The sequence below is a fragment of the Glycine max genome, chromosome 11 (genome assembly GCF_000004515.6).
Source record: "Glycine max cultivar Williams 82 chromosome 11, Glycine_max_v4.0, whole genome shotgun sequence".
Lineage (NCBI taxonomy): Eukaryota > Viridiplantae > Streptophyta > Magnoliopsida > Fabales > Fabaceae > Glycine > Glycine max.
Genome location: NC_038247.2, coordinates 29,885,830 through 29,902,045, shown reverse-complemented (window position 1 = coordinate 29,902,045; position 16,216 = coordinate 29,885,830). Strand labels below are relative to the sequence as shown.

The 16,216-nt window shown below is 34.1% G+C and overlaps 1 protein-coding gene across 1 annotated transcript; it reads right to left on the bottom strand.

The window, feature by feature from the left end:
- Nucleotides 1-13,091: 13,091 nt before the first annotated feature.
- On the bottom strand, nt 13,092-15,979 carry LOC778181 (transcription factor DIVARICATA). Its single transcript, XM_003538204.5, has 2 exons — nt 14,496-15,979; nt 13,092-14,054 (listed from the first exon to the last, which is right to left on the bottom strand). The coding sequence occupies exons 1-2, from the start codon at nt 14,933-14,935 to the stop codon at nt 13,523-13,525; spliced, it is 972 nt and encodes a 323-aa protein (XP_003538252.1). The 5' UTR covers nt 14,936-15,979; the 3' UTR covers nt 13,092-13,522.
- Between the last annotated feature and the right edge of the window lie 237 nt (nt 15,980-16,216).

The window sequence follows — 16,216 nt, the reverse complement described above, 5'->3', positions numbered from 1 at the left end:
TCTAAATAATATCTAGATAAGATAAGATAAAATCTAATTTTGTAGAATAAAATAGTCTTCCCTCTTCAAGTCCAAGCCCAATTCTGGATTCAAGTCCAATTCTTCATTAATTCCTGAAATTAGATTAAAAACATCATATTAGCTGAATGGGACCAAATAATAAAACTGCCTAATTAATTTGACAATTAAGACTAATCAATAATTAAAATGGTGCAAAAAGGGTTAAGAAATAGGAGAAAATAATGGCACATCAGTTAGGCCCTTGCTGCTACTATGGTCTATTAGATGGCCCACCCTGGTCTTTATTGAACTGATTACCGGGATGAGTTCTCCATTGATTTTGCTGCTGGTACTGCTGGCCATGTTGAAATCCTGAAAATCCACTTGCATTAAAATTCTGTCGTGGCTGGTTTCCCATGTAATTAACTTCATGATCTATTTCTTCCGTGGCAATACACAAGCCCGACTCATGAGCTCCACCACAAAGTGTGCAACCTGCAACCTGCAAAACAGAAGAAGGTAAAGGTTGACTAGCATTTAGTTGTGTTGGCAACTTACTTAATGTGTTCGTCAAAGCCTCAAGTTGCTTAGAAAGCAACTTATTATGCGCCAACAAAGCATCTTGTGATGACAGCTCCAATAAACTCTTGGTGGGAAAGTATGATCTATCATGCAAAATAGCATGATCACTAGCAACCATATTTTCTATTAATTCCATGGCTTCTTCGGGGGGGGTCTTCAATTTTATTTTGCCCCCTATAGAAGAATCTAAAAGCTGCTTAGATTGTGGCCTCAACCCGTCAATGAAAATGTTCAACTGTATAGGCTCAGAGAATCCATGAGTAGGAGTTTTCCGCAACAAGCTACGAAATCTTTCTAGAGCTTCACTCAAAGATTCATTTGGAAACTGGTGAAAATAAGAGATGGCAGCCTTTCCTTTTGTAGTCTTGGACTCTAGGAAATATTTCTTCAGAAACTTTTCCATAACTTCATCCCAAGTCCTCAAGCTATTACCTTTAAATGAATGCAGCCACCTCTTGTGATGCAAGCTCCATTGGAGCTTGTAGGCCTAGGATCTTCTTCATCAATTGATTCCTTTGCTTCTTGGAAGATAAATGGCAGCGGAATGGAGAAGGAAGAGAGAGGAGACGCCACTTCAAGGAGAAGATGAGTCTAGAAGAAGCTCACCACCATAGGAGGCCATGGATAAGAGCTTGGAGGAAGAAGGAGATGAATGAAGGGAGAGGGAGAGAAGAGCACGAAATTTTGTGCTCAAAAGGAGCTCTGAAATCTGAAGTTAATATTCAAATGATCAAAGTTCAAAAAAATACACACACATGACCTCTATTTATAGCCTAAGTGTCACACAAAATTGGAGGGAAATTCAAATTTCACTTGAATTTGAAATTGAATTTGTGGAGCCAAACTTTGGAGCCAAAATTTCATTAATTATGATTAGTTAATTTTAGTTATGGTTCAGTCCACTAATCCAAGATCAATTCCAAGATTCTCCACTAAGTGTGCTTAGGTGTCATGAGGCATGAAAAGCATGAAGGACATGCACAAAGTGTGACTATATGATGTGGCAATGGGGTGTAGTAAGCAAATGCTCACCTCCCCCTCTAAAATTTAATTGGATTGGGCTTCTACCAATTCAATTAAATTTATTTCCAACCACACACATCAAATATCCACTTAGTGCATGTGAAATTACAAAACTACCCCTAATACAAAAACTAGTCTAGGTGCCCAAAAATACAAGGGCTGAAAAATCCTATATTTCTAGGGTACCCTACCTACAATATGGAGTCCTATATACAAGGACCAAATATAATGACATCCTAGTCTAATATGTACAAAGATAATTGGACCCAACCTTGGCCCATGGGCTCAGAAATCTACCCTAAGGTTCATGAGAACCCTAGGGCCTTCTTCAGCAGCTCTAGCCCAATCTTCTTGGAGCCTCTTGCTCATGGTTCTAGTGATTGGTCCCTTCCTAGGGAGGATTGCATCATCTTGGCTTCTCCAGATAGTGAAAATGAAAATAAGCTCAACCTAACAACATCTTCTGGCACTCTAGCAATTCTGATTGTGTTACAAATTTCAATGTAAGTTGCTAGATGTGCATAAGGATCTTCATTGGGAAAACCATGGAATTGGTTGCCCTGTATCAATTGGATTAATGAATGAGGATATGTTATATTCAGGGCTTGAACCTCTGGCAGCGCAATGCTAGTGAAAAACTACGGCACACAAGAACTGGAGTAGTCTTCAAGGGTCACCCTTCTCGGTTGCTCTTCAGCCATTGTGTCAGTGTTAGACATTGTAGTCTATGATTCCCTTGTCTCTGGAAAACTAGAAGACGACTCAAAAGATTGAGGTTCTTCAAGAATTACTACTGCTTTTATATCCAACAAAAATTTCCTTCGCCTCACTACGTTGTTCCTTCTACAAGTTGCTTCAATTTCCAAGTCTAATGGAAACAAATTACCTACAGATGATCTACGCATACAAAGCACTAGCAGAAACAGCAGTTATCCAATTCCAAAGAAAAATAAATTATGCAGTAAACAAATATTCACAAAAACAAACAATGGATCAAAGAATAAAGAATAAACACCTATAAAATGAACTAAACTTTCCAAATGGAAAGTAGTTCCCCGGCAACTGTGCCAAAATACTTGTTCACTCCTAGGTACTACTTGTTTTATGGAAGTGAAATCTAACCGACAAGTGTATCGGGTCGTCAAGTAAATAATAAAATGGTATAAATCGAGTATCAAACTCAGGGAACTTGTTTCATTTGGAAAAGCATCATTCAACAAGCAGGTATTTGTACAAAGAATTAACTATCATGAATTAAAAACAAAGGTGATTCTATTCTAATTAAAACAATAAATGTGAGCAAGTAGGTGTGAAAACAGATATGTAAAAGTGTTGGGTCCTCCTACTGAGATACTTGATTCAATTAATTATATTTCTCTATTTAAGGTTATTTCTGTTTTCTATGCTGAGGACTACGATACCAAACATTGATGTCTCGTAAGTTTGGACTAATTCTAATTAAACCTCATTCTCGGATTCCTCATCGAACTTAGCCTAACCGAACAACGTTACGACTACAGCATAATAAAAACTAAATTACCGCACGTCGTGTCTAGACATACAATAATCTAGCCCTGCTTTATCCAGTTCTAAGGATGCACATTTTCCAATGCTAAAGCTCCTAACAGCACACACAAATGGGTGATCAAACCACAAACATGAGATGATTAAGCACAGATAGAAGCAATGAACACATAAAACAACTTTAAATATATATGAAAAAAGTTTACATCAAGTGTTCAACAGAATTTCCCAACAAAGGGGTTTAGCCTTCCATCACAAGAAAACACCTTTTACAATCAAGAAGTGGGCTTTCAGAGAAAATACCCGATTACACAACTGTGGTGATGTCTCCTCCACCTCTAGGAACCTAGAAATTTCTCCTAGACCTAAGATCCTCCTAAAAGCTAGTGGCTTTCCTCCTTGCTCCATTTTTTGCCTCTTTTTTCCGTTCTTCACCAAGCTCTCTTAGTCTATTCGGACTCTCCTTTTCTTTTTCTTCACTTCAGGCTTAAAAAGGGCTTTCTGACCTCGAAGGCTCGCTTAGGGTCATTTTCGCGCTTAGCGCGAGTAAGTGAACTTTGGCTAATTGCGACAAGCGCGCTTAGTGCCAGAAGGGGACAGATGACTCGCTAAGCGAGCTGATGACACGCTAAGCACGGACTTGCATGGAAGATTCCCTTCCAGATTCCTCTTACTCGTTAAGCCAACTGCTGCCTCGCTTAGCAGATGATACTCGCTAAGCGCACGATCTCGACGTAGCGAGACAGCAACTTCTGCACCTTCCAAATGTTCTCCTTTTTACCTGAAATTGAAGTGAATTTTACATTAATTCCATGTAAAGAGATTCTTCTGGGCACAAACTCATTTAATCAAGAAAATATTTACAATCCTACAAAAGGAACCATAAATTGGGGAAAATAAATACATTCTGGAAATCTTTTCTATACAAAAGTTAGTCGTAAAAGGCGACCAACAATTACATTCTGTGCAAAATAGTAATTCTTCAGTCAAACATAGTGCATCATCATTTGAGCAAGCAATTCCAAGAAGGACTATGCCGATGTTGGATCAATTTTATCCATGCATTCATGATTCCATTGAAAACATTGTGGATATCGTGCAATTGTTGCCTTATTAGGTGTGGGTGAAAATTCATGGTCTTTGGTGCGTAACCATTTGCTTAAAGAACTTGCCAAATGGTCTAATGAGTATATCAACCTACTTGGTGGCATAAACAAATTTGAGGAATTAAAGTAGTCCCTACTTGTTGGTGGATTTTCCATGGTATATAATTTTTGTTATTTTTTATTGGATTAAATTTGGTTTAAATAAATGTAATTATAATTGTTACATGTAGATTACCATAGATAAGTGGATGAATATAACTGACATGGGATATGTGATTGCATCAATGTATAATGTCATCCTTGTTTCTCTTTCTCTCCAATAAAGCATGACGTTTTTTCCTCTTAGAAGTCAACCACCAATAGATTGTTCTGTACATCGTGTAATATGTATCGATCATGTGTATGACAATCATTTTTTTTAGGTAAATGCATGATCATCCTGTTTGTTTAATTTATGTATTAAATTGTGTTATAATAATTTGAATGTGTATGTCCATATGTAACAGGTATTTATAAGAGACTATTGTCCCTTACTGCCAGTAGCTTTGGTATGGTCTATACATTGTCATCCTTAAGAAAAGCAGTGACCAACACCATATATTAGTAGAATGCAACAGTACAAAAATTTGTTGATGTTGAAAATAGACTTTGCTGATTTAAGTGAAGATTGAACATTTAGTTACTTATATAATTGTCATGTAATACGATAATATACATGTGTTTCATTGAATGTTCATATAATTATCTATTTTACTTAACTTTCAATTATAATTAAGGTCACTATAATACCTAGTGTTTAGTGTTACATGTGTGTATTACGATTTAGTGTTACTTGAATACATATGGTTTATTGGTACTTCACTAATTGGGGTTTATTGTAATGTCACTACTTAAGGTTAATGTTGCTTTACTAATTAGGGTTTTGGGATGTTTTAATACCTAGTGTTTAGTGTTACGTCATAAGTTAGGGTTTAGTGTTTATTCAGTACTTAGGGTTTATTGTTACGTGACTAATATAGGGTTTATGATTTAATTCTCAACCTAGGGTCTAAGGTTACGACAGTTGTTAAATAATAAACATTGTGTAGTTACAAAAATAAATAAAATGGATCTCAAATAAAATTAAATAATAAACATTGTCTAATTATATTGCATACAAAAATAATATAAAACCTAATAAATTCTAAAGGTCTTCATGCATCTTCCATACACAGCCTTCATCGCGACTACACATATACATTGCGTTCCGCAACCACACCTCTAGCGATCCTTAGGCAATCTCTGGCGATAGTGTATGCTTATGTACCTTATGTCACGATCCTTAGGTTTAGCAATCGTTCCAACCTTTCAACTATTGATTGGCAAGCCTCATATTACATTGACAATAACGGAAAAGGTTTATACTTAATGCATGTTCAAATAAAAGGAGTAATAGAGTCAATTGAAACATATATTTTACCATTGCATGTCGAGGGTGCTCTACATGAGCAAGTGCATCTGCAGGTGTTTCGACCATAGTTGTTGCCGCCACCAGGTGCTGAGGAATATCTGGTTCAATAAATGTGTCATTCTGCACCACATGTGGATGTCTAGGTGGAGCCTCAGTCTGTGTCGGACTTATGAAGGGATGAGAAATCCTGTAGAACCACTCCACGTAGTCTGCTGCACACTGTCCAGACACAACACATATTTGATCCACTGATTCAAGGTATTCAGAAAACTGAATCCATCTACATCAATATCTTTTATGCATAATGTTGATGCAATAAGGTATGGAGGAATGATCTACACATACCCAAACTATCGCACAACCCTCTCTGGTCGGTATCTGACAACAGATGGACCCCATCAGATATGTCCGGAAAACAAAGAAATGCCTTCCTAGACTTCCAATGATAGGCACGTGGTTTCCTCTCATGATAATCTTCAGCAGCAATACAGAAAGCAATAGAAGGAAAATGCTCTTAGATCCAACACTAGACATATTTTGAAAACAAAAAAAATTCAAAACAATAGTCAACATAAATTACATAACAAAAAAAAAATTCAATTCAATTATAATTACCTGTAAAAGTGTGATATATTCTACAAGTTTCCTAGCGCTCTCCATGCTTAGCTTCCACTATGGGTAAGGTCACAAAAGGCATCCAAGAATACCATATGCATGTGTGTGACACTCTTGTTAGCAAAGAGTGTGCAGCCTACCAGATACAAGAGATATGCTCAAGTTGCTACAGCCCACTGTGCTACATCACATTTGTTGCGATAAATGTCTCGCAGCCAGGATAGTCGAACATATACCCCATGGCATTGTATTGTCTCAGCTCTTGCTTCTTCTAAATTAACTTCAAGCAATTCAACTAACAGCAACACGACTTCATCCATATGAAGAGCCTCGAAGCTATGAAAGGCGCCTGTGATGGGTAGATGAAGCAATGATGCCACATCATCGAGGATGATAGTCACCTCTCCTACAAGAAGATGGAAACTAATAGTTTCCTTATGACACCTCTCTGTAAAAGCCGATTACCAGTGCCTAACGAACATGCGATCAAAGGAATTAATCTTGTGGCAACCACTATGCCTTAAATATCTGGAGCAGGCCTGCCAAATTTCTCAACCTTCCTTCCATGGGAGGATATCTTCAACTCATGATGTTCTTGAAAATGAAAATATAAATCATTTCAATAATAATAACAAATAGTTACAAAAATATTATTTATTTAAAAATATAAATACATCTCCATTCCAAACAGTCATTGCAACATGATGAACATAGTCAATCAAAGCTGATGTGTCGTGGGGTCCACCTGAAAAACCTTCAACAATAGTAACCACATCATCAACAACTACTTCTTCAGGCTATTCATGGACTTCATCAACTGCATGATTCACGTGCAGAACATCCTCAGCATTAGATGCATCTTCTCGTTGCCTATGTGCAGATGCAATGGACCTTTGCTACTAGGGAGCTTCATACGAATCACAACTTACTTCTCTCCCTAGGGCTCTTCTTATAACTCTACCTAAAGCCCAACCCAAACCTCTGGTTCTAACCATAATCTGCACATTATAGCAATTATAACAACTAAAGTCATCATTCAAACAATACTACAATCAATTATTATTTTTTAATTCTTAAATTAAAAAAATATTTTTAAAATTACTTTTTATTACTTTTATAAATTCTAAATGAATATGGAATTTTTTTTTTCCAAATATATAAACTTGACAACACTAATGAAGTAAATTTATATTAATGACCAAAATGTAAGTACAATTTTGGTTTTAATTTCTAACAAATGACTATTTTATTTTTTTAACAAATTACTAACACAACAACTTTTAATTTTTTAAAACAAACCAAAAAAATTTAATTTTATACTTCCAACCACTATTTATATAAATATTTAGTACTATGAGTGTACTTAAATATACACCACTATATAAATAAAAAAGTAATTTACTTACATCACAAATATAAATTAACTACTTACATTTTACAAATAAAAAATAATAATAATATTTATACATTCATTTTTAAATTAAAAAAATTGTTAACTTTTTTTTATAAAAAAAAACAACTTCATGAAACAAATATAACTAATTAAATATAAACACATAAAAATATACAACAATTATTTTAAAAAAAATATATTTGCAACAAAATAATTAATTTATTTTTATTCATAAAAGTGTAATTCTATTATTATTTCATTCATTAATAAAATAAATTTAAAAAAATATATGGATTTCGCATCAGACAAACACACACACGCACCCATTTATCATATAACAACAAACACAGGCACTTATGGTGACGAGAGGGTGACGATAGTGCCAAAAACTGGCTAAACGACATGAATGAAGGGAGACGACGACGGCGACGCAAGAAGAAACACACAACAAAGGAGGACGAGAACAAACAATGCACCCAAGGTGTACAAAAAGGAGGAAGGGAGACACCTTTTTAAAATTTAAGTGAAGGAAATTTTCGTCACTTCACTTAAATTGTTGGGTACACAAACAATATGTTTGGTGCACGTAGCAAAACCCCCCACTTTCTCATAGCCCCATAGATAGGACTTTGGAGTATGGTAAGCATGATCTACCATTATCTCTCTATTTAGTATTTAACATGTGTAAAGATGTGTGACATTAAAAATGTACTAATATTTAAATAAGATACTTTTTATACTTGTTAAGCCACTGTTGAATAAAATGGTTAAGCAACTAAAAAATAAGAGTGCTACTAAATATACACCTTCTAACATACTTTTATGGTTATTTATTAAAAATTATAAAATTATGAACGAGACTTGTTAAATGCATATTTGGTTGAGCTTTGCAAGTTCACAATGGAAGTTATTCTCTCTGACTTTTGTGTTATTTCATGTTTGGACGTGATTTGGCGCCTCATGTACGTGGTTCCAAACATAGGCTAAATAAGAAGTGGATTTCACTAAATTTTATAATTTTTAATGAATTTGAGTCAATAGTAAAGTATTTGTTCAAAAGGGAACATTATTAAGTGATCCTAGACTACCATGGTTGCTATTAATCTTCATATGACACATAATTTAAGTGAATTTTCTTAGATGGATTAAAAAACTTGAGTATGTGTCACATAAATATTGGTAGGAATCATATGAATATATTATGGTCTTAGATTACCAAAAATTTCTTAAAAGAGTATGTTATAGAGTGTGTTTTTAATATTTTTAAAAGAAATATATCGTAGTAATGACTAATTGTTGGTTTTTTATAAAAGGCTAGGTGTTGTTCTTGCCTTCTATGATTTTTTTTTCTAATATAAAAAATATTTGTATAAATATTGAAAATGTACACTATGTATATATGATGCATTATACAAAAATTATATCAATGAAAGCAACTTGATGTATCTGTTTTGTCAGCGTATAATATTTTTTATATGGTGAGAATTCGTAAATAATATCCACCTAAGAAATTTCCCTGTTGTGATTCCATGTATGCAAATCAAGGAGAACCAATTATTTCATTAATATGCTAACGAGCTTGTCGTAATTAATGTCTATCGCTGTTTTGGATTTCTCCACTAAATTAATTCCTCATTGACCATCTTAATTAGATGCTTATTCAATTCCTCCATTATTCCAAAAATAAATATCGAAATTACTGTATCAATTTGGTTATAACTAGTGCAAATGTTGATGGAAATAAGAATAAAGTGGCCAAGGTGCTTTTTAATTCCACTTGCAAAAAAGGAGGTTTTCCTTTTGTAAAGGATGGTGGTTAGTCTTGTCATATACTGTAGCCAAACCGAGTAGCAGGACCATTTAGCCTTCTACCGTCATGCATGGTGTGGTAATTGATTTATTAGACTTGGCAGATTTTATATCCTTGCCCAAGTTGCAAGGGAAGACAAGGGTCATTTTAAAATGCGTCAATAATTTTGGAATTTCTATGAATAATTTTGAGAATAAAGTTAACAAAAAGTGAAGTACTACTTTATAAAAAGGGTCACATTTTTCGATCTTCAAAAGAAAGGTTTGGTTAATGCATGTAGAATTACTTGTGGAATTGTATTCTATGACTCGTCATGTGATTTCATAATTTCACCCCTCATCTTCATGAAAAAATGTATAATTAAGTTATGTTAGGATTTTTTTTTCATAAACACTAGTAACATGAGAAAATAAAAAGGAAAAATAATTATTTTATCATAAGTTAAAATTAACTTATATATAAATTAATGTATAAAAGTTTTTTCATATTAGATTCTTCAAAAGCTAATTTTGACTTATGCACAAGTTAATTTAACTTAAAAAATAAGTTTTTATTTTATTTTTTATTATCTTCTCTAAACATTTATAGAAAAAATTATCAAAATAGAGTCTTATAATGTGTTTGGAACCACGTTTATAGATCATATTGAAGAAGAATGACGCGGAAGCTACAGTTACTATGTTGTGATCTATGCGTGTTTCATGTTGATGACATAATTTCAAAACACATCAATAACCCGCATTGAAGAAGGATGGCGTGAAAGCTACAACTATCAATGTTGTGATTTATGTGTGTTTAATGTTGATGACGTGGTTTCAAACCCAAGATTTATGTGCGTTTAATGTTGATGATGTAGTTCTAGACTCATTGCTAATTTTTTGTACTCTATGTAATTTATGTGTTTTTTATCATCTTCTCTAAACATTTATAGAAAAATTTATCAAAATAGAGTTTTATGTTGTGTTTAGAACCATGTCCATAACTCACATTGAAGAAGGATGACACGGAAGCTACAACCGCTATGTTGTGATTTATGTGTGTTTCATGTTGATGACACGGTTCCAAAGAACGACGTCAATAGCCCGCATTGAAGAAGGATGGCATGGAAGTTACAACCCTCAATGTTGTGATTTATGTGCATTTAATGTCAATGATGCAATTTCAAACCCGGTTAATATCTTTGTACTCTTTGTGATTTATGTGTGTTTAAAACAGATAACGCAATTCTAGACCCATCGTTAATATTTTTGTACTCTTTGTAATTTGTGTTTTTTATTGTCTTTTCTATACATTTATAGAAAAATTTATTAAAACACAGTCTTATTTTATGTTTGGAATCATGTCTATAGCTCACATTGAAAAGGGATGATACAGAAGCTACAACCGCTACATTGTGATTTATGCGTATTTCATATTGATGGCATAGTTCCAAAAGAACATCAATAGCCCACATCGAAGAAGAATGAAGTGGAAACTACAACTATTAATGTTGTGATTTATGTGTATTTAATGCCGATCACACTGTTTCAAACCCACTGTTAATATTATTTTATACTCTCTATAATCTATGTTGTTTAATGTGGATGACCGGTTTCAAATCCCCTGTTAACATTTTTGTACACTTAAATATAATTTAGCATTATTAGATATTTAATTTTGTGTCCTAATTTAGTCTCCCAAAAAACTTGTCGACACATGCATGACTTTTGCATTATGCACAAATTGAAGCATATATGCGCACACCTACTTGAGAAAATATGAGATTGGTCCAAAACAAAGAAACAGTACAATTGTGCACAAGGAATTTGTCTCCGCATATCCTGTTTTCCAAAGCCAGGCTTGTAGAAAGTGGAGCAGATGTGGTCAAAATGACCTTATTGCTAAGAAGAAAAGCTTATGAGTGATGATTTGCACCTCTAATCAAATGCACATAATAGCTTCTATTTCAATTATTGCAGCTTTGTATTTACTCGGTTGTGAATCAATTATGTAATTTCTAGATTCTCCTTCCAAGGAAAGTTTGTTGGCGTGTCTTTGTACAATTGAGCAAGAGAGAGGGTACATATTTTAGAATCATGCACTTTACAAGGTTAATCATGCAGAATAAGTGCTAATAGAACATCACAATAGTATATATTAATCTAGAGTAAAATTAATTAGAAGGTAGCTACAACGTACTGTATTAGCAACTTCATTAATTAGTTATTTTATGTCAAAGATTATCTGCCACGATGTTTACTTTTTGTCATTGGATATTTTATTTATTATTATCATCAGGTCCCCAAAGCACTCTTTAATTTGCGGGAGGGAAGTGGTATGGCTAGATTCTTCATTCTCATTTTCAAACAAAGGCAATATGTGATCAATGTTTTTTCAAACAAAGGCATATAAATGAGTAAATGTGGCCTATTAAATCCTATATGAAAGTCAATTAACACAAAGTCATATTTTTTAAAATAGAGTAAAAATTAAACCTTTTTTAAAGATGCTTAAATTATACTATGACCATTTCCTCTAATTTTATAAGTTACAGTCACTTTCTTTGGAAGATCAATGTATTATACCTAGATCTATTTTAATATAAACAAAGATTTTAGACATGATTTTTTGGGTATAGTTCTCAATATCATTGGCAACGAGGTTTAACCTGTATTGTTATATGAGAGACTTTATAAGATAAAATATTGATTTTGGTTTAAGTTCCAAAGTTGATAAAAAAAAATTGTTTTTTTTATATAAAAAAAAAGATGTTTAAGGATCATCTCATCAATAATAAGTTATTCAAAATTAGCTACCCGTGAGTTGTGTCACTTAAAATCGTGTGAAAAGAAAAAGGAACTCTTTAAATACTTGTTTATGGTTATTCATTGCCGAAAGTAATTAACTTATAACAATCTAAAAAGGTGTGAACATGTCCTCACTCAAGTAATTAAGAATAGTGTAATTTTTTTAAAAAGGAGAAAAAAAATTATAAATTAAACATCTTCTAATAAAAGAATAGATTGTAATTTACTCCTTAAACTATTATTTGATGATTTCTAACAGTGACATGGCATCCATGTAAAATCTAATTATCAAATTTTGTTCATCTAAATTCTAATCTTTCTATTGAGAAAATACTCTATCGTGATAAAAACAGGACTCATGTTATTTTATGCTAAATTGGACTCATTTTACACACCTATATATACATTATCTATTATCATATCTGATTAATAAATGCTAAAGACTTGTTTTTGGCGAAATAAAAGGCTTAGGTTGTCTCCATAAACGGGCATTTAAAATTATGTTCAACAGAATGGTTCCGTACATATAAATTCACAATGACTATGATCCTTTCTTTGGATTTACTCAGTGAACAGTGTACAAACAGTCTTAACCATCATGCATGACCAAATTCTTTGTTATAAGAATATATTACCCATCTAATCCGACATGAATCACGCTTGTTCCATATGTTTCTATTTATTGTAATTAAAATAACTAATTAATCCACATGAATCTCACTTTGTACAAAATATATTCGTGCATCTTAATCTTATCTTCGAAGAACCATTGCTAAGGTACTAGATTACGGATCTATCAATAAACTCTTTAATATTTTAAATACAATTCCTTCAACAGTATCCCCTCACATACATAAAATGCATTGCCATAGTACAAGAAGGGGAACCTTTCTCTTTTAAGTTAACATTTCATTCTAGACTTAGTTTGGAATCCAATAATATTCTTGAACGACATTGAAAAACCAAAGTTTGGTACTTGTTTTGCCTTCACCGTTTTTCACCTTTCATAAGTTTTAAGGTTGATGAATAAACAAAATTCCAACACCTTCCTTCAAGTTCATATTCCAAGAAGGCAATAACTAACTAATAGTCTAATGTAAGATATTCACATAAAACATGGTAAAAAAAAAAAAAGCACAGACACTGTACCAGTGAACTGAGCAAAAAGACACTGGTTCTAGCCATAAATAATAATAATGATAATAATAATTCAAAACAACCACCACCACCACATCATGCATGGGAATAGTGTTGGGAGGGCAGCATTTGGAAAACCATGTTTGGTGTCTGAGGTCCTAGGTAAGAAGACTCATGAACAGAACTTCTGTGCAGATTTTGGCCATGCATCTTAAAACCATATGAGTTAAGGCCATAAGGGGACATGAAGACTTGTTCATGTGCAGGGTTGAGTGGCATAGCCACTCCTGCATTTGGCTGATTGCTCCACTGGAGGTTCAATCCGGATGAGGCGACACTAGAATTCGGCTGCTGCTGCTGCTGCTGCTGGTGTGAGAGAATAGTGGAATGTTGTGGCGAAGTGGATCTCTTGCTTTCATCAGAAGAAGTTCTGGTGGTTTCTGTGAGATTAACCGTTGTAATGTCATGTATGCTAGCCCTCCTCTTGTCCTTGCCTCCTGATAGTTGCCTTATGAAGTACTTCTGAGCATGGCTAGCAACTTGAGTTGGCGTCCGAGTGATCACATAATTGCGCGATATGTTCCTCCAATCACCTTTGCCATACTTCTTCAGCCCCAGAAGAAACAACCTGTGGAGAATTTTCACAAATCACAATCAAATTCAAAAGTTAAAACCCAAAATCTGATGTAGAATAGCACATGAATTTATTTATTTGACTTAACCAACCACCCCCACATAGCTTACCTCATGAAAGCTAAAAAGACCTTAACACAAATAACAAATATCCAACAATTAATAACAACATAGCATTATTGCTCCTTTTCCTAGCTTATATATAAAGTACATCATAAATTCATAATAATTCATAAACATAACTACATCCATTAATCCCTTACTGCCCTCATGTACACCAATTTTCCTTTTTTAAACCAATTTACATTTTCAAGAACCAAAAAGTAACATAGTACTAAAATCTTCACTTAGTATTTCACACACAAACCCACATATGGAATTCAAAATTCAAAAAGCAAAAGTAATAATAAAAAATAAGCAAAAAGGTTACACATACTTGTGTTCTTCTTCAGTCCATGGCACACCTTTCTTCCTTTCCTGCTCAGGAGGTCTGCCAGAGGAGGATCTCTTAGCAGTGAGTCCTTTGAAGCCATCACCATAGGCAGGATTAACCCAATCCAAGGTGAAGGGTGAGGTGGTGGTGGTGCTTCTGTATCCTGGAATTGAGATCAACCCTGCTTCTATGTCACAAACATCTGCTTCCAATTCCTTGTACTGCTTCACCACATCCATGACTGTTTTTCCCGGTATCATCTCGGCTACCTTGTGCCATCGATCCGGCGTGTCCTTATCGTAAACCGCAAGAGCATTCTCAAACAGCTTGTTCTCTGCAGGGGTCCATTTGGTGTTGTTGTTGGTCCTGTTGTCATCTAGAAGCCAATTGGAATTGTACGTGTAAGGTGATGCAGGAGGGAGGATCTCCATTTCCCACTTCATCACACCAAATTCACAACACAATTCAACACACGAACTATGAGAGCATGTAGAACAAGGTTTTCAGCCAATTGAGGATTGGTTTGGTTTGGTGTGTATGTTTGTGGATTTTATTTTACTTGAAAGATTGCACAAACTTTTATGGGAAGCAGGGTTGATTCAGGGGAAGAGAGAGAGGGAGATAGTAAGTGAGAAGCAGAGGTGGAGGTTTTACCACAACACTATGAAGGATAAATCAACAAGCATTTTATTTAAAGGAATCAGAATAGCCTTTATTTTGTGTAGGAAAGGAGGCATGCTCCTCAGGAATCTACAAAAGACCCACTTTGGTTTAAATAAAAATAAAAATCACAGAGAATGCTCCAAATTGAGGTTTAAGATTATTAACTAATTGGTTCAAAAGGAAAAACCCTAGAAACCACTTGTGAGATGAGATCTAAACCCAATGAACTTCCCTCCCAGATGCTAAACTGGAACTGAGACACAGCAAAAAAAAAAAAACACACAAAAAATTGACAACTTTCAGAGAGAAAAAACTGACAAGTCTTTCTCCAGCTTCAATTTGAACTTAACCCAATTGGGAAAGTGATTAGAAGCTAATGAGAAGCAAAAGGGCTGCAACCAAAGACAATGAATGTACAAACCCAATTAGGAAAGAGCAGAAAGACTCTGAATTTATGAGGGAAGAGAGGGAAGTAATAGTAGTAGAAGAAGGAAAAAAAAGCTTGTTTAGAAAACAACACAAAACAAAACTTTCTTTTAAAAAAAATAAAAATTCCCCTTTTGCTTGATGCTGAGCAGCAAAAAAAAAGAGAGAGAAAAAAAAAACTAAGCACAAAATAGGAATAGGAGCCCCCCAAATGGAAAGAGAGGGAAATTTTATGGAAGCTGAAAAAGCAAGAATGAAACTTAAAACAAACTTTGCTACTCTCTCTCTTCTCCTCAAAGGAGAAGGCACCACCAAAGGGAGAGAAACAAAAAAGCAGTGGATGAAGCTGGTGAGCTGTGATTGGGTGCTATGTGTTTGTGGATCCTGCAATGCAACTATATAAAAAGTTCCCTCTTATTATAATAGAGACCCCTGCCTCTGTGCACTTTTTATTAAAAAGTATTAATAATAATTATAAAGTAATTAATTATTTATAAATGCATCATTCACGGATATATTTTATTTTATTCATTTATTTATTCATTCATTCATTTAAAAAATTGTCTTTTTGATTGGTTCTAAATGAAACGGGGTCTGGCAGCTATGTGTTGCACCGGTCAATGTAACATTGTAAC

Coding starts and splice junctions, on each gene's coding strand:
- LOC778181 (XM_003538204.5), bottom strand. CDS start 14,935: ATGAAGTGGGAAATGGAGATCCTCCCTCCTGCATCACCTTACACGTAC. Junction 14,055..14,495: donor TGGACTGAAGAAGAACACAA/GTATGTGTAACC, acceptor AATTCTCCACAG/GTTGTTTCTTCTGGGGCTGA.